Source organism: Lampetra fluviatilis, chromosome 11 (genome assembly GCF_964198595.1).
Source record: "Lampetra fluviatilis chromosome 11, kcLamFluv1.1, whole genome shotgun sequence".
NCBI lineage: Eukaryota > Metazoa > Chordata > Hyperoartia > Petromyzontiformes > Petromyzontidae > Lampetra > Lampetra fluviatilis.
The window spans coordinates 4431961-4455369 of NC_136285.1; the positions used below are offsets into that span (position 1 = coordinate 4431961).

Below are 23409 nucleotides of genomic sequence, written 5' to 3' on the forward strand. Positions count from 1 at the left end.
ACAAAAACCAACAATATCATCACTAATTCGACTTCTCTAATCGAACCGACCAAGCAGCTCTCTCTAAAACCTTCGGCTGCTAGACCACCCAGATTTTATGGCCTTCCAAAAATCCATAAAAAGGTATCCCGCTCCGTCCTATCGTCTCCACCATTAACTCACCCACCTACAAACTGGCCCGATTTCTGTCTGAGACCCTGATTCCTTTCACGGGCAAGACCACCTCAGCTGTACTTAACTCAGCTCACTTGGTTTCTCTAATCAAGGACAACTCACTGTCTCCAGATCATTTGCTTGTCAGTTTTGATGTAGTCTCGCTGTTCACCAAGGTACCGGTAGCTGACACCATTTCAATCATTGAAGACTTGGCCCAACAGGGACTGAATCCTGATGTACCAACTTGATGAGGCATTGCCTTACCAACACTTACTTCACCTGGAATAGTACATTCTACAAACAAAATTAGGGTACCCCAATGGGTTCTCCCTTATTGCCAGTGGTAGCAAATGTTTTCTTGGAGAAATTTGAGACAGATGCCATCCAGACATCCACCCTACGTCTTTCCTTGTGGAAGAGATACTTAGATGACACGTTTGTCATCTGGCCACATCAATTCCATACACCCATCCATCAAATTCACAATGGAAATGGAAAATGATTGCAAGCTACCATTCCTGGATGTTTTGATTGAGACGAGACCTGATGGCTCGTTGGGACACTGTCTGCAGGAAAGCCACCCAAATGGATTCCTATCTAAAGCCTGATTCCCACCGCCATCCAGCCCAGAAGAATTCCCTCATCAAAACACGACAACATAGGGCACGTTGCATCTCCGACCAGCACCACCTATCCAGTGAACTGGAGCATGTACGCCAAGCCCTCAAGATGAATGGATATTCGGATCGCACAATCCGCAAAGCTGTATCCCCAACCATAGGGAGAGAACCATCTGAGGACCCAATCAAAACCATCACCTTGCCATACATAGCAGGAGTTACCAAAAATATTTCTAAAATTTTGAACAAACACAAGATCCAGGTTCGATTCAACACAGTACACTAAATCCGTGATTTCATCCTATCTGTGAAAGATGTGATTCCTGACATGCAATACCCTGGTGTCTACAAACTAAGTTGTGTCTGTGGTAGCAGTTACATTGGGGAAACGAAACGATATGTCTCGGACTGTGTTTGCAAACACAAGGCAGATTTGAAACACGGCAGAACCAATACCTCTGCCATGGCTGAGCACTGTTTGAACGCGGTGGGCTCACACGATATTGTCTTTTCCGAGACCAAGGTACTCTGCAAACCTTCGGGATACCATAAAAGATGTGTCCATGAAGCCATCCCGATTTATAAACACAGACATAACTTCAACCGAGAGGATGGATACAAATTAAGCAATCATTGGAAGGACGTGATCGACCAGTTAAAGTTTTAACTGCTTTGATGTTCCCTTCCGACCTGCCGATATTAGCCGACTCTCAAATTTCCGGGCCCTAGCCGAGCTCGACCCTCGCCGAGCTTACATTTAAAAGCAAATTTCTCTCTCCTACTCGCTCTTTCCTACTCACTCCCACATTAACATTAGCTGCCCCGCCCATCTCTAAACCTTTATAAACAGCCTGCCTCGGCAGATTTCCCCCTCTTTTTAACCTGAAGACGATTTCTTGTGTTGCGATCGAAACGTCGTGATCTATTAATTTTTCTATCTATGTGACTTTACCGAAAATCGGGAGATACTACTGCAGAGTCGGTAGATGCTACTGTAGAGTCAGTATATACTGCTATTGTGAAAGCAGATACTGCTATAGAGTGAGCAGATACTACTATAGAGTCAGCAGATACTGATATAGAGTTAGTAGTTACGACTATAGTCAGTATATACTACTATATAGTCAATAGATAGGACTATAGATTCAGTAGATACTACTGTAGAGTCTGTAGTTACTACTATAGTCAGTAGATACTATTATAAAATAAATATATACTACTATAGATGCAGTAGATACTACTGTAGAGTCAGTAGTTACTACAATAGTTGGTAGATACTGCTATAATCAGTTGCCTCTATAGCAGCAAATACTGATATAGAGGCTGCATATACTACTATAGAGTCTGCAGATACTGCTATAGAGTTAGTAGATACTATAGTCAGTTGATCCACTTTAGAGTCAATAGATACGACTATAGATTCAGTAGATACTACTATAGAGTCATTATATACTACTGTAGAGTCAGTATTTACTAGTATAGATTTGGTTGATACTACTGTAGAGTCAGTAGATACTACTACAGTCAATGGATATTACTACATAGTCATTAGATACTACTTAGAGTTAGTGGTTACTACTATAGTCAGTGGATACTCCTATTATCAGTAGTTACTACTATAGAGTCAGCAGCACCACGTTTTGTTGTCCACTCATTGATATGCTAATTTTTTCTCTAAACCCCCTCCCTCTCTCTGCGTCCGCCCTCCTCTGTCTATTTAAGGCCACCCCACAGAGACGACCACCTCTCTCTGTTACCTGTGTTGCTCTCTCTATGTATCTTGGTGATATATGTCTGCTAATATGTCTGTCTATAGTTTTCTGGTTAGATTTTATGTCGCTATTTCCATTATACATGATGATGATTGCTTGTGTTGCAATCGAAACGTCGTATTCTATTATTTAATTTTAATTTATTATTTTATCTTTAGACGTGACTTAACCGAAAGAAACAAATAATAATTCCTGCAGTCACGAAAGTTCTAAAATTAAGATTACTACTATAGAGTCAGCAGATACTACTATATAATCAATAGATACTGCTATAATCAGTAAGATACTACTGTAGAGTCAGATACTACTATAGAGTCACTATATACTACTCTATTGTATGTAGGGTGTGTAGGTATATATGCCTACACGGCGGTAATAATACTTTTTTGAGGGGGGGGTTATCGACAATTTTTGGAAATCTTTTAGATCAACTATCTACCCCCCACTTTATATAACTTTTTGGACTTCTGCAAGCCTCTTATAATTTCGTTGATGGACAAATGGACAGGCAAATGGCATGCCGGGCTTTCACAATAGCTTAGTATTTTGTGTATGTATATGTAAAGTTTTTAAGAAAAGTTTTGAAATATATTTTTCCCCCAGGCAACACCGGGTACTTCCCAGTAGTCCTCTATATACGTTGGGGGTCCGACCCTGGAAAATGGACGTGAGGTGGAACAGCATAAATCGAAAACCTATTTTACCGTTAACTTAATGATGTAAATTGATATGTTCTGGCGGTACATTTTTGGTAAAAATTTGGAGGAAACATACTAAATAAGAATTAATGTGCAACCGGAAGTCAATACAGCTCGGCAAGCACTGGATGGACATTTTCGGAAATTGCATTACTTGTCACGACACGTGCCAACTAATTTGTTACATGCTGCAGCTTGGCATCCGGTATGGTGGTGATGTTGTAGACACTGAGGCTTGAGCGCCTGTTTTCACTTCTGAAAAATAGCAAAATAGCTCAGTGGGCCTTACCTGGTAAAATAAAAAAAATTGTTGAGTTAATTTATCCTAAACCTATCTGTGCGGCTTTCAGCTAGCGTACTCCTTTCCATAGTTGCTTGGAAAATTTGTCTGTTTTAATTGTTTCATGTTTTAATGACCATGATGTTAATAATACATGCACTCAAAATACCAGGGGGAGGGAGAAAGTTGAGGGGAGTTGAGCGCGAGACAGGACCTGCCAAAAGCAGACTTTTGCTAACGAGAAGGCCCAGATTAATGTGGGCCCTTGCGGCTGACATGAAACTTCCCACAATTGTGGGCCATTAGCCAAAGGCAGTTCTATTTTTGCATAGTTAATGCATTGTTAATGGATAACATTGCATTTGCCTACATTCACATTCATGAGTCTGATAAAAACTAATTTATAGTCTTGCAAGGGAACACTTTCATGGACAGTCTCACCATAAACTGGAATCATTAACCCTGTGCTCCGGTCTCTAAAATAACATCGTTCTTAAATTAGCTCATGCATTAAAGTATTGCTATTTTTAAAAAAGTGTGTAATAACTTTGCATATAAATATATTAATTTAATAGGTGCCACATTGTTACTATGCTTGTCTTTGAGCGATGTCATTTGGAATTGCATTTGCACAACCACAGAGAGCTCCAGCATTCTAATTCCGGGCTGAAGACACCCACGGTTAGACCATGGGAGCGCAAACAGCTCCATCTCAACTGGAGATGGAGCTGTGAAATCGGCTCACGTGTAGGCGCTATGTGGATCGCGGGATCATGGCACCATATCATGAGATATGGTGCCAATATTAGGGGGTGGGGGGGGGACATTCATCCAGCAGTGAATTGACCATGGCTGATGATGATGATTATTAAACCAGGTTCTAAAGAGGATGTCTGGTTACCAACTACTATACAAGATACAAAGAAAGTTATCATCGATTGTGGGGGTTTTGTTTTCTTAATAAAGAATATTCAAATTCTGAAGACAAAAATATGACGATCGTTTATGAGGTAAATGTAAACGGCATAAATTAGTAACCATCCAGTATTGAATGAAGATGAATGGATTGACTTCCCAAGTAATTTTACCACTCAGGGCGATAAAAACAAAAATTCAACCCAACAACAGCAGCTATGTACCTAGTGAAACGTTGCATCACCCATGAAATGTGATGTCATATGAAAATGCGCAACTTTAAATGAATATAGACAACACGTTCTACTTAATTAAATATACTTTTTAATAAATGTTTTCTCCTGCAACATCAGAGTGCAGCGCCACATTAAATACGCACTACAATGACAATAGTTTAAAGCGATTTGAAGCATGTTTTTTTTTGGGGGGGGGGTAGAGCTTTGTGACGTCATATTTTAGGGGGGGGGGTCTGACTTTTGTGACGTCGTGTGATGAAGGGGGAGGGGGGGGTCAAAAATCGTCCAAAATCGCGTGACGGCCCCTTACCCATACAGGGCACCGTCGTCCATCACAGTGTTGATAAATGATCGATCATGGAATCGAATCGCCAGCCTGAATCGCGACGAGGAATTGAATTGGCTTTTGGGGTGGGGCGGGGGGAGGAAGGGGGGGGTCATCCCACCCCTAACGCCTGGGCTGTCTTGGTGCCAGCCTGTTTGGCATGAATATGTCGGGCCGTTAAAGAGGATCTGTTGGCATTGCGACTGCTGCCATGCCAGTGGTTGTCACTCACACGTCCGCGTTAATGTAACTTCAAAGTGTATGTGTGTGTGTGTGTTTCCCCCCCCCTAATTCTGTTAGAGCTCTAGATTTGTGCCAAGGGCAACTTGAGAGAGGTAGCCTAGGTGCATGCCTGCCAAATAAAAAAAAACGCTGCAGTACGTAGGCGGATATGTGAACCGGTCTGATATGTGAACATGTGTAGTGTCAGTGATTCAGAGAGGAGGTTTATAGGAGGCACCTTGTTTATTAACCACAACTTCCACGGTCTCGTCCTCACACTCTCCACAGTTACTCAGCCTAGCCTGTAGACAACACTAACCATCAAACACTGACGGCGCCGACTGAGATAGTCAACAACTTCTAGCAGCGCAACATCTAGTGAAGACGGCAGCGATGATGGCGACGAGACGACAACAACGACGAGACGAGTCCACTCCCCGAACCGGCAGCCTCGAACTCCCGATCTCGGCTCCTTTTATCTTACCAGCGCGGCCTGGATTTGCCCTGACCGTGTCTCCCTTCTCGAACCCACTAGCAGGTTCCAGGGGCCTCTAGATGGGTTCCTCCGTGACCCTTGCCCTATTTCCTCCGCTCTGCCAACACACAGCCGTGCTCATGCTCACCGGCGTGTGTACTGTCTGTCCACCACAGTTGCCGCCGCTGTCCACCAGCCGGCGCTATTACACTACATATGTATAAAAACTAACAGTTACGCCGTGCAGGGATACTGCACAGGCCATGATCAGTTAGTTGGTCAGGGCGGATATGTGAGCATCTGATATGTGATGTTATACTGTAGTTGATGTCTTGGACACCGTTAGATTAATTTTATAACTGTCAGTAAATTTTACTTTAACATCCCGCCATATTAATAATAATTACAATTTCACAATTTACACTTCTAAAGTGCCTTTCACCAAGAGGTCACAATGAACTGTACAAAACAACAACAACCGCCATTCGCCACTGAGTGGCGGTGACATCACCACGGTGCTTGTGCCAGGCTAGGTGAATGGTAAGATCATGCGAAGTGTTGAATGCCCACTGGCAGGAGGTCATGAGACAGACACAGCAGGTGCCATGGGTCGACTGACTGAGATGACTGGCCGATGCAACACTTGCACAAAACAGACACACGTGCAGGCTTACACCAATGACACACAACCCGCAAACACAGAGCATTTAAGAAATAGAAAAAAGCCTTTAAAAATAAGTTGCATCTTAAGGTGCAATTTGAATAAGCGAGGCGGTGGGTGGGGGGGGGGAGTCGGCGGAGCGAGCATCCCAGTGGAAGTGATTTCCACAGCCTGGGGGGTAGGGGGGCACACCAAAAAAGGCCCCAGTCAACCATCATCGTCGCGCAGACGTGAACTCGGCACGTGACAAAGAAGTGCCTCTGTTCGTATAAGTTTTGGGCATTGCTCATTTCTGTCGGTGCCCCCCCCCAAGCCGGTCTATTAAACGCGCACTCTGATTACCGGGGGACCATCCTTCCCATGCATGGCCATTGTAGGCCACTGACAAAGTGGCACTCATTTTAATAACCGTGGAGAGAGAGACGTCGTCATTTGTGATCTCGAGCACTTTGGCGGCGCCATCCCTCCAGATAATCACGAAGGCAGACTGTGAAATGATGGTCCAAAGCACATGATCTGCTTCTGTTCATGCTGCCTCCTTCCGTTACAAACAGTGCGTTGGGGCTGCTTCTGTGTTATATCTTTGCAATGGGGGCCTTAGCTGCATTACTTAGGCAGGCTGCCATTCTCTAGTGAATTGCACACTGGGATTGCACTCCAGAGGTCGCCCAGTTTGATCTCTTTGCATGGCAGTTGCAACAATGTGCAAGCTACTTAACTCCCCCCGCCTCTTATACATCCGCCAAGCGTGATGAATGGCACGTTGATTGGCAGGCCGTGTGTGCTGGAGCAAAGTGTGAGTACTTCCATCTCTTCCACCAAAATACCCATGGACCCCTCAAGAGCTCCCTTGAGTGGAGGCCCTTCTGCCAGCAGCAGTCTGAGCAAGCGATTGCACGGCTCCACCTTTGGCTTTTTAAAAATCTAAACAGGATTTACCCTGCATTGCACATCCACTGATTATGTTAACCGCAGTGGGGTTCTCTAATTACAGTGATTAGAGCAAGTAATTGCAAGGTTTGCACCTCTAGGTATGTACGTAGCCAACCGTGCTAATCGGAGGTGGGGGGGAAGGACAACAAACTAATCACAAAAAGCAGTTCTAAAGAAAACTAGATTTAAAAGTGCATAAGTGGCTTCCTAATATTGAAAGTAAGAGCGGTCTAGACGGCCGCAGAAGCGCATCTGAAAGTGCGCGACGCGGTGACCACCTTTATTCGATGGCGAGCCAAAAGCCGCTGCTGCGACGATGACCGGAGTTTCGCGTGATGGTTTATGATCCTTGCTGAGTTTCAGCAAGGTATTGCGGTTCATTTGTGGCAAGCACTTTGTGTATAACGGCAAGAGCTTTACCGTCTTTTTCCTCGCATCGTATGCACCACCGCCGCAGGGATTGGCGGGAGCGGGCGGCAGTCGGCCACCAGGCTGGCGGCGTTCCTCGCCGAGCTCGAGCTGTCGCAGATCTCCAGCCAGAAGTCGTACGCGGTGACCGAGTGGCGCGACGATCTCAAGAGGCTGCTGCGGCGGGCGGGAGAGGAGGGCGTGCCCACCGTCTTATTGCTCGCCGACCACCAGATCAAGGTGATGTCGTGTCGAGGGCTGGCCGCGAAGCGACGTTTCTGAGATCTACCATTTGGGGGGGGGGGGGTTTGTGAGCGTTTTTTTCGTCTTTCAAGGACCCAGAAGACAGTGGGAATGTGAAAAGGATGAACAGCAGCGAACGTTTAGCAGGCCCGCGTAATGCACCCTCGTAATTATGGAATGAATGAGTGCCTCCGGCGGGCTTGCCATCCTACAGGTTTTGAAGGGTTTGTCTCTTGCTCAATATTGACTCAATAGGTGGCTATTCATATGCCAATGTTTCAAACTGTTTACAGTGAAATGAAAATAATGGCTAAGCCTGTAAAAGCCCAACAAGAAGCCCACTCAATAAGGACGCCTATGGCTTACAATGCTGGGCAGTGTGTTTATTGTTGGAACATACCATGTGCCGTAAGAAAGTAAAACAACATTAATCAGGAAACGTATCAAATGTTTCACGAGCTACCCGCACGCACATCTTTCGACATGAACGTCTGTCCATCCTTCCCAGCGCCAGACAGAAACATTTTAAATCTTATATACAACCCTGTATTGCTCCACCTTCTCTGTTCTGTATATCGCAATGTATCTCGATTTCTCACTTTACCTCTATTTCTCACTCACCTCACCCACTCCCCCCCCTAATCGCACTTCCTGTCTTTCTCACCTTCGCTCTCCTTATTCCCACCTCTTTTTTTCCATCCCAGTCTCCCTTGCCTCTCCCTAATCATCTCTCCTACCGGTCGTCACGTTCCCTCTCTGTCCTTTCCATTTTCCTCTCTCTCTATTCTGCGTTTCATGCCCTTTCACTTTCTCCCCGCCCCTCTCATCTCAGTCTGTCACTGCCTTCTCTATCTCCCTCCCTCACCTCCCTCCTTTGTTCTGATATAGTACGGTAGTATGATAGCATGACAGCACATCCCACCCATGAGTGCAGGATGCACATGGGGGGTGTGGGTGGGAGGGGGACACGTGACGTCACCGCGACGAACGAACCCGGCTCAACGCTGTGGGATGCGGGTGACGTCATTGCGCAGATGTACATGGTGACATCACCACCACGCACGCCTCACTTGGGAGTGTGGCCCCCAGACAGACAGGAATCCACCCAGGTCGCCAAGCGAAAATATCGTGCGGTTTTCATGAGGACTGCTGCACCATCCAACAACCATTAAGTCCACTGGCCAAGCAGGTCGATGAATAATTTACACCTGAATTTATAATGTAAATAAAAACACACGTTGGATGTATCGAGCGTTTAAATGTGACTACGTTTCGGGAGCCAAGCAAGAGTTGTGGGCGCATGGTGGTAGGGGAGCTACCGGTGGTGGAGGCACAGGACAGTGGGGAGGTGGTACGAAGCTAGGGGGTAGCCGTAGGTGGTGACAGAGTGGACGGACCACAGGCGGCATTTGAACTTTTGGAGAGGGAGTCTGCAGTGTGGATGACCCCAGGGGGAAGATGGTTACATACAACAGGGGCACCTGAGGAGGAATAGCGATGTCCCATGGAGCCAGCATTGACTGGAAGATTTGACATGAGAGCCAGGAGAGTAGAGTAAGACGAGAGAGGCGTCGAAGATGATTTGGACAATCTTGTATTTGATATTGACTTTAATTACGTAAATGAATACACATATAAGCAAGTACTTTTTGAACAAAACTCACAAATTTTTACACATGAACCAAGTATTGTTAATTTACTTTTAAGATGTATACTTGGTATTGTGCTTATACAGTGAGGGAAAAAAGTATTTGATCCCCTGCTGATTTTGTACGTTTGCCCACTGACAAAGAAACGATCAGTCTATAATTTTAATGGTAGGGTTATTTGAACAGTGAGAGACAGAATAACAACAAAGAAATCCAGAAAAACGCATGTCAAAAAAGTTATAAATTGATTTGCATTTTAATGAGGGAAATAAGTATTTGACCCCCTCTCAATCAGAAAGATTTCTGGCTCCCAGGTGTCTTTTATACAGGTAACGAGCTGAGATTAGGAGCACACTCTTAAAGGGAGTGCTCCTAATCTCAGCTTGTTACCTGTATAAAAGACACCTGTTCACAGAAGCAATCAATCAGATTCCAAACTCTCCACCATGGCCAAGACCAAAACGCTCTCCAAGGATATCAGGGACAAGATTGTAGACCTACACAAGGCTGGAATGGGCTACAAGACCATCGCCAAGCAGCTTGGTGAGAAGGTGACAACAGTTGGTGCGATTATTTGCAAATGGAAGAAACACAAAATAACTGTCAATCTCCCTCGGCCTGGGGTTCCATGCAAGATCTCACCTTGTGGAGTTGCAATGATCATGAGAACGGTGAGGAATCAGCCCAGAACTACATGGGAGGATCTTGTCAATGATCTCAAGGCAGCTGGGACCATAGTCACTAAGAAAACAGTTGGTAACACACTACGCCGTGAAGGACTAAAATCCTGCAGCGCCCGCAAGGTCCCCCTGCTCAAGAAAGCACATATACATGCCCGTCTGAAGTTTGCCAATGAACATCTGAATGATTCAGTGGACAACTGGTGAAAGTGTTGTGGTCAGATGAGACCAAAATGGAGCTCTTTGGCATCAACTCAACTCGCCGTGTTTGGAGGAGGAGGAATGCTGCCTATGACCCCAAGAACACCATCCCCACCGTCAAGCATGGAGGTGGAAACATTATTCTTTAGGGGTGTTTTTCTGCTAAGGGGACGGGACAACTTCACCGCATCAACGGGACGATGGACGGGGTCATGTACCGTCAAATCTTGGGTGAGAACCTCCTTCCCTCAGCCAGGGTATTGAAACACACGGCCAAGGCAACAATGGAGTGGCTCAAGAAGAAGCACATTAAGGTCCTGGAGTGGCCTAGCCAGTCTCCAACCCTTAATCCCATAGAAAATCTGTGGAGGAAGCTGAAGGTTCGAGTTGCCAAACGTCAGCCTCGAAACCTTAATGACTTGGAGAAGATCTGCAAAGAGGAGTGGGACAAAATCCCTCCTGAGATGTGTGCAAACCTGGTGGCCAACTACAAGAAACGTCTGACCTCTGTGATTGCCAACAAGGGTTTTGCCACCAAGTACTAAGTCATGTTTTGCAGAGGGGTCAAATACTTATTTCCTTCATTAAAATGCAAATCAATTTATAACATTTTTGACATGCGTTTTAGTGGATTTTTTTGTTGTTATTCTGTCTCTCACTGTTCAAATAAACCTACCATTAAAATTATAGACTGATCATTTCTTTGTCAGTGGGCAAACGTACAAAATCAGCAGGGGATCAAATACTTTTTTCCCTCACTGTATCTTGAATTGCATGTTGTGGAGTTGTCGAATGATATTTAAGGTCTAATTTTTATATGGATATATCTCTTTTGGCCACAACCCATATTTCATTTTCCCTTGTACCCAAGCCTGGTCATCCTTATGAAGGTGACTCTGTACGAATGGGTTATTTCCTGGTCTTATATAACAATTGTTATACGATTGTAAAGGCCATCATTATATTCAGAATGTAGCAGCTTCTGAACGACTGCCAGACCCCTAATTGCCATAATCTGAACAACGGACAGACGCTGCTCATCTTTTTTTGACGTGGGGTTTTTTTGGAGTCTCTGAGTCCGAACTAAATTGGCCTCGTGTGCATCGTCAAGCACAGAATTCGCCCCCAGTCATCTCCTCCCACGTACATTTTTTGACAATGTTTTTCTGATGCACTGGAACATAGCATGCATAATTCCTGCAGTCACGAAAGTTCTAAAATTAAGATTGAACCACTTCTGCGGGGAAGTTTTAAACTTATCTTCTTTTTTCTCTCTCTCTGACTACTTGTTCTCTCTGCCTGTGTCCTCTCTTTGGAATGTTCACACTTAAATTCTAACTTAGCAATCTTTGAAATACGTAATCAACCAGGCTATGCGTTAATTGTGTGTTGACCGACCCTCTGTGTTGTATTACATTACATTTCGATATTTTACTAGGTTATTTAATTTTAGTGTGTACTTCTCCTGATTTTCAGGCTTGCTTGCCGTGTCATCGCACTTGCAGCACCACGTTTTGTTGTCCACTCATTGATATGCTAATTTTTTCTCTAACCCCCCTCCCTCTCTCTGCGTCCGCCCTCCTCTGTCTATTTAAGGCCACCCCACAGAGACGACCACCTCTCTCTGTTACCTGTGTTGCTCTCTCTATGTATCTTGGTGATATCTGTCTGCTAATATGTCTGTCTATAGTTTTCTGGTTAGATTTTATGTCGCTATTTCATTATACCTGATGATGATTGCTTGTGTTGCAATCGAAACGTCGTATTTTATTATTTAATTTATTTTTTTATTTTATCTTTAGACGTGACTTAACCGAAAGAAACAAATAATGCATTTGTGTATTGTTTGTTTCTCCAAGGCCAAAACAAATTACGTTAATGGGAGTGTAACCATTTTATTTTGCTATTTTTAAGTTAATAATGCAAACTTAAAATATGCTTAACACAGTTAAGTCATTAGGGGTGCATTTGCTTCTTGGCATCTGTAAATGTATTGTCTTGCTAAATGTCATGCTTGTGCTCATGCACAGATCGCGATTGGGTTTGAAAATCGTGGCATTGTACTGTAGACTGTTAAAACCGTTTTAAATAGTTGTCCTCTGTCACCAATTATTATTGGTCTGACGTTTGGCATTCCGTTCCACTTTACGTGTACGCCTCTTTTCATAAATACGCTACTGGACGTGAGCCTCTCCAACTGGCATGGGTCGTGGTGAGGGTTATTTGACCATACTTCACTACGCTGGTCAATGCGCGTTGGTGCAGACAGCAATTACTTTACATTGCATTTCCCGTAAATTTGACTTACGTCCTTAGACTCTCCTCCAGAGGACATTGAGTTGCTTCTGACCTTGACTGAGCTGCAGCAGAGAGGGCATTCATGGTGGCTTTCCAGCAGCTTTCACCGAAGCCAGATTATACGTTTTTTTAAAAGTATGAAAATAGCAGCATAATTCATGTTAGAGCAAACACGGGTCAAAAAAAAGTAGTTGGTACATCCTGTGCTATGGGTTTGCATAGATCGCAAGGGCTGTTGTGAGTGCACATTTATTCATTCTAATGACGCATAAGTGTTTAATAAAGATCCGTCATAATGCTCGGCGAATGAGATAATAAACTAATAAATATAGCGGTTAGCGCGCCTCGATTTGACATTCGTGATTTGTGCTGCTGTTGGCAGCAGTACAAGCTATTGGGAAGTAAACTGTGATATACACCCGCGCAGCAAGAGTGCATGATCGTCATTATGGCATGAGATTGGCTGTGGGGATTGCCTGTGGCTCCGTTAATGTGTTATTTTCCCCTGTGGCCCAGCTTAATTACTGCAGTCGCGACGGCTGCTCTGGTGTTGCCGTGACAGATTGCCTTCATTTAGCACGTCTAAGACTAAGAGGACGTGTCATGGCGAGATGGAATATAGACTATCGATTTGCCCTTATCGAGTTTTGTTTCAAGCGTGCGGTTGAACAGAACCAACACTTGAACGGGTGTTTTGTATGCGGCTATATTAAAGGTCAAAGGCCGTGTTTGTTTAACAGGATGAATCGTTTTTGGAAGATGTCGGCATGATCTTGAACACTGGCGACATTCCCAACCTCTTTGAAAGTGATGAAAGGGTACACATCATCGAAAAGGTAAGCGTCAGAGTGCGGTCACCATCCGGCCCGCTACTTAATTCCCGCGCTGCACATAATTTAGCTCACGTGAACCGAGACAGTAGTGAGATTTATTTTTTTCCAACAACATTGACCGCTTTAAATGTAAAATGACAAAACACGAAATGAAAACGAATCAAGAATCTTTCGGGCTGGTGTGGTGGCTCACGCTGAGATTGTGTACGAGCACAATTTTCAAGGACAGAATGGTACCGTGTGAGGCAGTACAGCAGGCAGGAGATTGCTGACACATCTCAATGAACACTACCCAATCATCAATTGAACATGTACACAGTAGTCCATTTTTTCAGGTTAATTTATCGGAAACATGCAGGAACTGAAATTGTAAGAGTGTACGATATTTGAAACCATAAATAGTTAAAATTGGGGTAGAGAATAAATATAAATTACAACTGATACTGAAATGTATGAAAATGGTAAAATAACGGTCGCATTTGAATTGAAATTTGAACTGAAATACAGCTGGGAGATACAGATCGAGTGTGGCGCACCTGGTCCTGCCAATCACTGTGCTTGGTGCATATTTACGTGGCTAAATCCACGAAGAATCCACGAGGAATTTGTAAATTGAAATCGTGGTTGAAACTGACAAGTGGCAGCATCAAAGAAGCCAAGTAATAATAATCATAGCAAAACCTCCGGAGGATGCAGCCAGTATCAACAACGCCTGGGCGGGTGTCTGCCAACAAAGTACTTAAAATGCAGATCCACAAAGCACGGAAATTTGTTCCACATTCCGTTTGTAAAAACATTAAAGGTCCTGATTTTTTTTTTCTGGTAGCCCAGTAATTTCAGTGGACAGTTTGAATTTCAAGTACAAATTCGCAACAACACATACAAATGGAAATGAAGATTGTGAACTGCGCTATGAATAACAATGGGCGAGTCCCCAGACTATAGATAAAGGGCTTCTGCCAACAACCTGGCATCGCTTGAATTGTTCTTGGCTCTGGTGTCACGGTGACATCTCGGGGCCTTTTATGTCGAGCGACATGGATGTTTGGGAATTCATCTCTGAAATCCCATGAGTGTAACCCCCCCCACCCCCCCTAAATGGCATGGAAATGCTAAAGTTACCTGTTTTTTCCCCTCTAAAACTACAGCGCTATGGGATCATCGTATATGAACCTCCATGATGAAGGAGCTCAAATCTTTATTCTAAATTAAATGAAATCATCCGTCCCTTGCATTCAACAATTTGATGATCGTTTGTCGGACAGGATATTGAGTGGTGCGCGAACAAAATGAAAGAGCAAAGTGCACGTCAATAGAAATGCCATTGCCTAACATTCATTCAAACCCTGGTTAGGGGAGAAAAACATTTAATATATGATTTTAGCATGGAGTGAAAAATTCCTGAAGCTCAAGAGACCTTTCATAAGGCAACCCCAGGAACCTAAGTCTTTGGCATTTATGCCAGCGTTCCTTAAAAGAAAGGGATTAAAATATACTCTTGTCGATTTGTACAGTTTAACGTTCTTTCTTTAGACTCCTTGGACATAATGCAATGGCAATTAAATTTCGTGTTACATTGCATAAGATACGAAGTGGATCCTCACTGGATAGACTGCTTTGCAGTTTAAACGAACGACTCTGTTAGGTGGTCAACTGTAGTTTATGTGACAGCAGGAATTCATAAGAGTATTAATGTGGAGCTAAAAGCGTTTTCGACTTTATCTGGAAATCCGTATCTTGCTTTTCAACACACGTGTCAATAACACAGCCTTAAAATGAAATGTATATAATTGGCGATGTTCAAGGCAAGGGCCCCTTCTTTATATGGGGCCATTGCTCCAAACTGCACCGAGTACATATATATATACAACATCTATTTATTTTAAGGCGTGTTATTGACAAACATTTTTTTGCTTGTGCGCCACAGCCAACGAGGCATCACCAAATCTTAGTTTTTTTTTACAAATGTAGCGACCGTCTATTGGTCATCGAACGAAGGTCACTGCATCGTGCGCTTTCAGATGTGCTTCTGTGGCCGTCTGGAACACTCTTCCTTCGATTTTAGGAAGCCACTGGAGCTATGCACTTTTAAATCCATGTATCTATGTTGAACTTCATTGCGACCGTTCGTAGCCAGTAGTGAAACTGGGTGCACACCACAGTCAGTCGACCGGCAGGCCGCGCGTGATGGTGTAAAGTTCGCGTACTCCTCATCTCTTTGAAGTCATCCCGGGCAGCGTGGAAGTGGAGGCCAAATCACCCAGTGGAGGGCCTCTCTCGAGCTTCTCCTCATCGAGGCCCTGCCTAGAGCAGGGGCGTGAGCAACACATTTCATGGCTGCCCCTTTAATTTACTTTTGTAAATCCTCACGTTTTTGCTACAATTTGTAGGGGTGAAATATTTCACCTAAATCCTCCTCTAGATAACGATCCTCTCCCCGAGAGTGACCCTGCTACGTGCATTGTCAATACATGCATTACATTCCAATTAATATAAATCCAAGTGATATTGTAGAGATGCATCCTAATTGTACCGCATTTCTTTTAGCATCTGTATCTTTTTCTCATTGGAAAAAAAAAGCATTGTTTCCCAACGTGTTCTCACCACCTACTTGTACATAAATCAGACTCAACGTGTTCACAATCTCAATTCGCATGCCGCACCAGGTGCCACACATTACGGTCACCATGGCTAATATATGTTGCGCACGCCTGTCAGACGGCCCAAGCATGGATAGGAAAGCAGCACCGTGGAGGCGGTGACGGTGATGGTGGTAGTGGTGTCGTCTCGCGCGAGCAGAGCTGAGAACGACCGAAATGAGGGGGAATGATTTATTCATTGATTTCGGTTTTCGCTTTTAACCCTTTGCCCCGCCGCCGCCGGCGCCGCCCCACAGATGCAGCAGCTGGCGCAGGCCGAGAACGCGCGGGAGGCGCGATCCCCGCTGCTGGCTTACGCGAGCTTCGTGCGACGCGTGCGGCAGAACCTGCACGTGGTGCTCGCCTTCAGCCCCATCGGGGACGCGTTCCGCGACCGTCTGCGCAGCTTCCCGTCACTCATCAGCTGCTGCACCATCGACTGGTTCCAGGTGCCAGCTTCATGTCGAGATGTTAGCTACCTCACCTGGTATACAGGATGTCGTGGGTTCGATCCCTACCCTGACGCCTGTTGTATATTTGGAGTTTGCAAGTTCTCTCTCTCTCTCCCCCTGTGGTCGCGTGAATTTTTCTCCGGGTCCTCCGATTTTTCTCTCCACATTTAGAAATGTGCGTTTAGAGTATTCGGCTGCTATAAATTTCCACGTAATAAGCCACTTCGTTTGGCTATCATTTGTGGCCAGGTCACTTCTGAAAAAAAGATAGATAGCTCAATGGGCCTTACCTGGTAAAATAAAAAATAGTTTTTTTGTTTAACAGTTTTCTCATCTCCTGATCAGGCTCTGGGCAGTCTCCACCTGCCCGTCAGGATTTAGTCCGATTTTGGAATTGGAACCACTTAAGCAGGGAAATATTTCATAGCAGAAAACAAAATAACAAATATGTGATACTGGCACTGTTGCACAAGTACACATAACAAAACACAACACATTTGTCAATAACATTTCCATAGGAAGGAAATAAATATATTATTGATGACGTTTGAGGTAATTACCCTTCTTCTTGGTTCTTTCGGTAAAGTCACGTAGAAGGGAAATAATAAAATAAAATAAAAAAGCATAATAAAATAATTATTTTATTATTTCCCTTCTACGTGACTTTACCGAAAGAACCAAGAAGATGAATCCCTGCAGTCACGAAAGCTTTGAATCGTAATTACCCTTCTTCATCACAGTGATACTATGCATAGTCAAATAAAGACAGGCAATGTAATAACCTTTCCAATTTATTTTTATTTTTTTATCTTTAAAAAAACGTTTCCCACTTCAACTAGTGATGACAAATCAGGCATCTGGTCTGTATCCAGGGACCAATTGTACCATGTGAGATGAAATGCTCCAATATTTTCACCAGCGCTGCTGACCTGAGGGAAATGTCCAGGTGCTGCAGCACACTCGGGTGGCTTTGTCAATTTTCCCAGGGGGTCACAGGCAGCTGTGAACACCCACGTAGAGACATCTCTATTCGTTGGCCCATGAACAAATGCCAGGCCCTTGTTATAAAAAGCAATTGCTTCAATATTAGCCAGCTCACGTTAAATATTGATGACCTGTTTTGATTTTAAACATAGACTGTGTGGGTGAGTGCTGTTTGCAAGCATCTATTATGGTGGGCATAGCACTTCCATCATCTTTATTATCATTACCATCACTGTAATTATTTTTAGAAAATCATATTTTGTTTTATATCCAGCCCGAGTGATTGCTGTTCATTTGAAGCTAAGTGTAAACTGTAGACCTTGCTCCCACAATTTAACAAGGTTCTTAAGTGTGGCAAGTTTTATGAAGATTTGTCATCAAGCCGGTTGGCGGTGCCTATGAACATAGCCGGTAATCCAGCACTGTGGAGGCAGCGAGGGTTGGTGAATCGCACGAATGTTGGGAAACTCCATGCCTTTGGGCATTGAGGAGCCATACCTTGACTTGCCAGGAGAAGGCGGTGCAGCATAGTGTCAACTAATACCATGTGTCCCTTCTGTATGGGATATGGCGTTGCTCCCTTACACGTGTGGGTTTTGTCTTGGCTGATAACATGAACAAGCAGTAATTGGCTGATAACATCTTCATATATAGAGGATCACAGAGCTTGGGCAGTTTTTGGCGCTTGATCACCACCTGGCAGTCTTCCAGCTTGTCTGTGGTTCCTTAGCGATTGTGAGATGTAATTTTCACAAGTTACGTAGGTAGAAAAAATAATAAAAATAACACTACATTTTGGTCGCAACACAAGTGTCCGTCATCATCCTCACCTGATGACGGACGCTTGTGTTGCGACCGAAACATCGTGTTCTTTTTATTATTTTTTCTACCTACGTGGCTTTACCGAAAGAACCAGAGAGTATAGATTCCTGCAGTCTCGAAATCTTCAAATCAAGATGTAATTTGCATAAGTTATGCTATATTTAAACTAAACATCACAATGATTATGGTGGTTTGAGGGAAGCCTTTGGAATTCCCACAATTAGTTTACAAAAGATGCTCTTTTGTGCATGGAATAACTGATATAACAATTGTGATATTATGATAAAATGGTAATAAAAACAAATCTCAAAACTCAGTAGGGCAAATTTCACAGCCAATCATCTCTTCAGGGTAAATAAAATAGGTATCACTTTGTGAAAATTCAACACTGTGGAATGTGGAGGTGATACTGCCCAATGCTTGTTTGAGCATGCAGATAATATTGTCCAAATTCATGAACAATATGTTTTTCTATTATCTATAGATTCTACCGGTGGAACAATTAAAATTTGCATTCATAAGCAAAGTCACTTCCAATCAGGGGACTCTCCACCCCTCGTGGTGACAGAATCCAGAATCGGTCTAGTATACATCACAAACTGCACAGAGATCCAGGCAATATGGTTCAGCTCCCGACAGAGGAATGGTGGCCTCTCCTCTCCGCTAACCATTCTGACGTTTCTGGGAGCTCTCTGAGGCAGCTGTATCAGTGTCTTGGCTGTGCCAAATGGGATTTTGCCATGGCATTTGATGACTGCCTGTCCCTTCAGAACGTCTGGCGCATTCTAACTTTGATTTTCCTGAGGGGTTACCAGCCACTCGTACCAGACCAGACCGCTGTGGACTGTGGTGGATGTGAGTGTACTATGAGGGTAGTTAGCCGACTAATGTTCACCTTTCCCCGCAATGGCATTGCTCACAGCACAAGAGTGTTGCTGCTTGGAATCACGCAGAACTCATGATTTCATTACACCTCCACCCACACACGCTTCCAGAGGTTTCCCATATAGCCTTATAGACTATATAAATAAGTATTCCTTGCGAGCAACTATTCAGGTCGACATCATCAGTTACGATCTGTATACTACTTGATGAAGGCCTCCCCTCACATATAGTATCCCTTACTGTCCTGCGATGTATCGCTTCATCTCGTTCATACATGCAATCTGATCGCATATCTCCATTACCGTGTTGATCGTCATCTTGGAGTTTTTTTCTCTCACCCCTTTGACTGCCATTCCATTACTAGTCTTGTCCAATTGCCATATTCCCTTCTCTGGATATGACCTGCCCATGACCACTTAATCTCCACAACAGTCAATTTGTAACAATTCTGCTAGGTTTTCAACATCCGGTTTGCTGAAAAAGCAATTAAATTAGCAGATTTCATTGGCTCTGTCGGATTGCGGAGGGCATAGTCTCAAACCGGCATTGCACCTACACGTTTAACAAAAAATAAACTCATAATTAATCGTGGATACTTCAAATTTATATTTCTTTTCTAATCTATGTGCTTCTATTTTCATTTCTCATTGCAATTCCCAGCATGCATCTGTCCATGTTTCTTTACAGATTTTCCAGTCTTGAATTTGCTTCATCGTTGGCCCAGTTTCTGGTGTATATGTCATAGCATGTCCCCATGCACTGTTTGAAATCTCTCTGTTAAATCCGGCAGTCATTCACCTGTTAATTTGACCATTCTGCTTCCGATCAGCCTTCAATAATTGATGTGCTTTGCGACAAATCTTTAGTCTATTTGTGAACTCGCTGTTATTTGACTGTTGTCCTCGTATCGTGAGCCCAAATGTGCAGCTTTCTTTCTCAAGTTATATCGCCGTAATACATGTTTTCCCATCGCTTGTTTCAATGAATATTTGCATTAAAAATCTGGAATGTTTAATGTTTTTCTTAATTTATGTTCGTTATAAATTTCTCCAATAAATCTTGGAATGCACCCACACTGCCATGGAATTGCCCACTATACGGACATTGACGAAATACCAGGTGTGCTGAATTCACTTAATTGCATGATATTATATATACATATTTCTTTGCAATTAGTATTTTTTAAACAATCAATTTAGAGACAAAATAATGCACGGCTCTTGTCAATTACATTAAATCGTCACACCTGGCGAAACGGTTGGATACATGGCCTATTTTGATATTGCAGTTACATTAAAAAAAAATTAACTCAGACCCCCCCACTGGAATTTTAAGGGTACTTAGAGCTGATTCTGCAGCCAGGATTAATTATAAAACCATTTGAAGCTTTAATTTTGACTGCTGCCATGCTATTTAACAGTCCAAATGAAATTAATTGGATTCTGTCTATATCTCCAGCTACAAAACTCCAGGCCCCCTTATCCTCATATGGTCTAAGTTGTCCATTTATACCAATCTACCAATTCACATGCAAATTAGATGGCGGTAAAGCAATTTTTGCACAGCTGTTAATTGATTGACTCGCGAAATTAGACGATGCTGGTTGTCGGGTTCAGGATGTGGTTCGGTCGGCAGCGAGACGTGACACCTGAAATTGTTGCCCGATACACGCTCGCTCCACCGTTACAAATGAGTTGGGTAAGGAGAGGTGGCATTTGGATGTAACTTGTTATAAGGGCTATACCGAATGTGGGGAGATTAAAAATTACAATGCGATGGGATGGATAGTGGTGCCGCAGTGGCGAGATGTTAACTGCCTCGCCCGGTATGAAGGAGGGCGTGGGTTCGATCCCGATCCTGACGCCTGCTGTATATTTGGAGTTTACATGTTCTCCCCGTGGTCGCGTGGATTTTTCTCCTGGTCCTCTCGTTTTTCCCTCCACATTTAGAATCAACGTGCGTTTAGAATATTTGGCTGCTATACATTTCCACATGATAAGCCACTTGGCTGAGCTATCATTTGTGGCCAGGTCGCTTTTGAAAAAGAGCTATTTCGCTCAGTGGGCCTTTCCTGGAAAAATAAAACAGTTTAGTTTCGTGTCTGGACCAAGCACGCTAACACCGTGCGTTACTCGGAGGGCCGTATTTTGAGTCGCGGTTCAGCCTCTTTGACGCCACTCAGCCGTGAGCCGCTCGCTCGCTTCCAAAGACGCGCAAGCAGCTCAGCCACGGCTTGGTTCACTCTCAGCCTCATTGGAATGCTGAACGTCGTTCGGACCAAGCTCAGAGCTGGCTCAGTACTAACAGTGAGGGGACCGGGGAGGAGTGGTGGCACAGTGGTTTGCACATTGCGCTCTGAATTTTGCGACATGAGTTTTAATTCCTGGTGTGGGGCGCCCTTCATTCAGCAGTGGATTGACACTGGGCTGAACAACAATCAATATGGCTCAACACCCAAGAGATAAAGGCGTGGGGAGACCTTCACCCAGCTGTAGATTGGCATAAGGCTGTGAACTATTATTGTTGTTTATTATGTGCATGTCTATGTACACATAGTCCACCTTAAGTTGGTTCATATCTGTAATCGATAACAACAACCTATGTTTTGATCATAAATCAGTTTTTAATATAATAAAGATATAAATTTGTTTCTGATAGAGTGCCGTTCACGGCGGAGCATCTCAGGAGTACTTGTCAGCTCATTACATTTGAAAGGGCACCCCCAGTAGCAGCCATCCCTGTGGGCATAATGTGACTCAGCACCTGCCCAGCAAACTGGCATTCGTCTGCCAGTAAGGGACGTTGATTGCTGTGTGTAATCCCAATTGAGTAATGTGTCGGTAATCTTTTAAAAAATGTCTAATTGGTTTATGCATGGATCTGTTTACTGAGAACATTGTTGCACTAAACTCTGCACAGCTGCTCCCAACACAGAGTACATTCATGTCCAATAATATACATTCTGGGCCCTGTTCTCCAGTTGCAGGAATTAAATCTCGGAGTTAGACGTTTCATTAGAAGAAACTATTATGGACGTATCTTCAGGCTAATCAGAGCAAGGCCGTAGCCATGGAGTCAACATTGGGGGGGGGACCAAATGTTCCCGAGGGTCTGGGGATCCCCCCCCCAACCCCCAGAAAAAAAAATCTAAATTTGAAAACGAATTTCCTGCCTAAGATATTTAAAAATTCACTAACACATGGGATGGACTATTTTTTTTTGGTTTTTACAATAATGTCTAATAGTGTATTACATTGCTCTGTTTTTTTCTGGTTTACCTTTTATTGTTTCATTGTATGTAATGGCAGAGATTAGGGATTAATAAAGTACAACCATTACCACAATCATATAAACAGAAATCTATTTTATAGCAATATATTGGGGTGGACATTTTGAGCATATTTGAATATTGGGGGGGATAATTACGACCTTGAATGAGAGACTCGGAATTGCTTTACTCTTATGTAGCATTGAAATGCAACGATACTGTTGGGAAGATAAACTCATGAATTCTAAATGCTTTGGAAATTAAATCGAATTGTGAATAAAGTATCTTAAGATATGGTCATATTCGGATGCTTTAGAAATCTTGCATGTGAATGCTTCCTATGTTAGAATGATATGAATATCACCTTGATAACAACACAACAACAAATGTAATTATTGTGATGTTTACTTGCATTGAAAGGTAAACAGTGAAACAGCTGAAACACAAAGCACTTGAATTTACGCAGAATTCTACAATCACACTTTTAAAGCACTTTTAAAAAAATCTAATCGTATCAATTTCAACAGAATTGGCTGCCTTTGACTCGTTCATATTTTTGGAAGAATCAGGCAGTTATAAAAAATTATGCTCAATTAATTTTTAAAAAAATCTTTGCTGGCTTTTATTCCACGATCATGGTTTTAACAATTAACGGAAGAAAAAAAACATTACAATGAATTGTAATACCCTGGCTCATATACAACTCTGATGACGGTAATGATATGCACTATCCTTGAAGTTGATTGGTCCACAC

The 23409-nt window shown here is 43.4% G+C and overlaps 1 protein-coding gene across 10 annotated transcripts in view; it reads left to right on the plus strand.

Moving 5' to 3' along the window:
* Positions 1-23409, plus strand: part of LOC144934736 (dynein axonemal heavy chain 3-like) — an 864594-nt gene that overhangs the window by 716443 nt on the left and 124742 nt on the right. For all 10 annotated transcript variants that reach the window (XM_078860821.1, XM_078860816.1, XM_078860817.1 and 7 more), the window contains 3 exons: positions 7751-7941; positions 13513-13608; positions 16502-16693. In XM_078860821.1, the coding sequence (XP_078716947.1) occupies positions 7751-7941; positions 13513-13608; positions 16502-16693 (479 nt within the window). The remainder of the gene's footprint in view (positions 1-7750; positions 7942-13512; positions 13609-16501; positions 16694-23409) is intronic.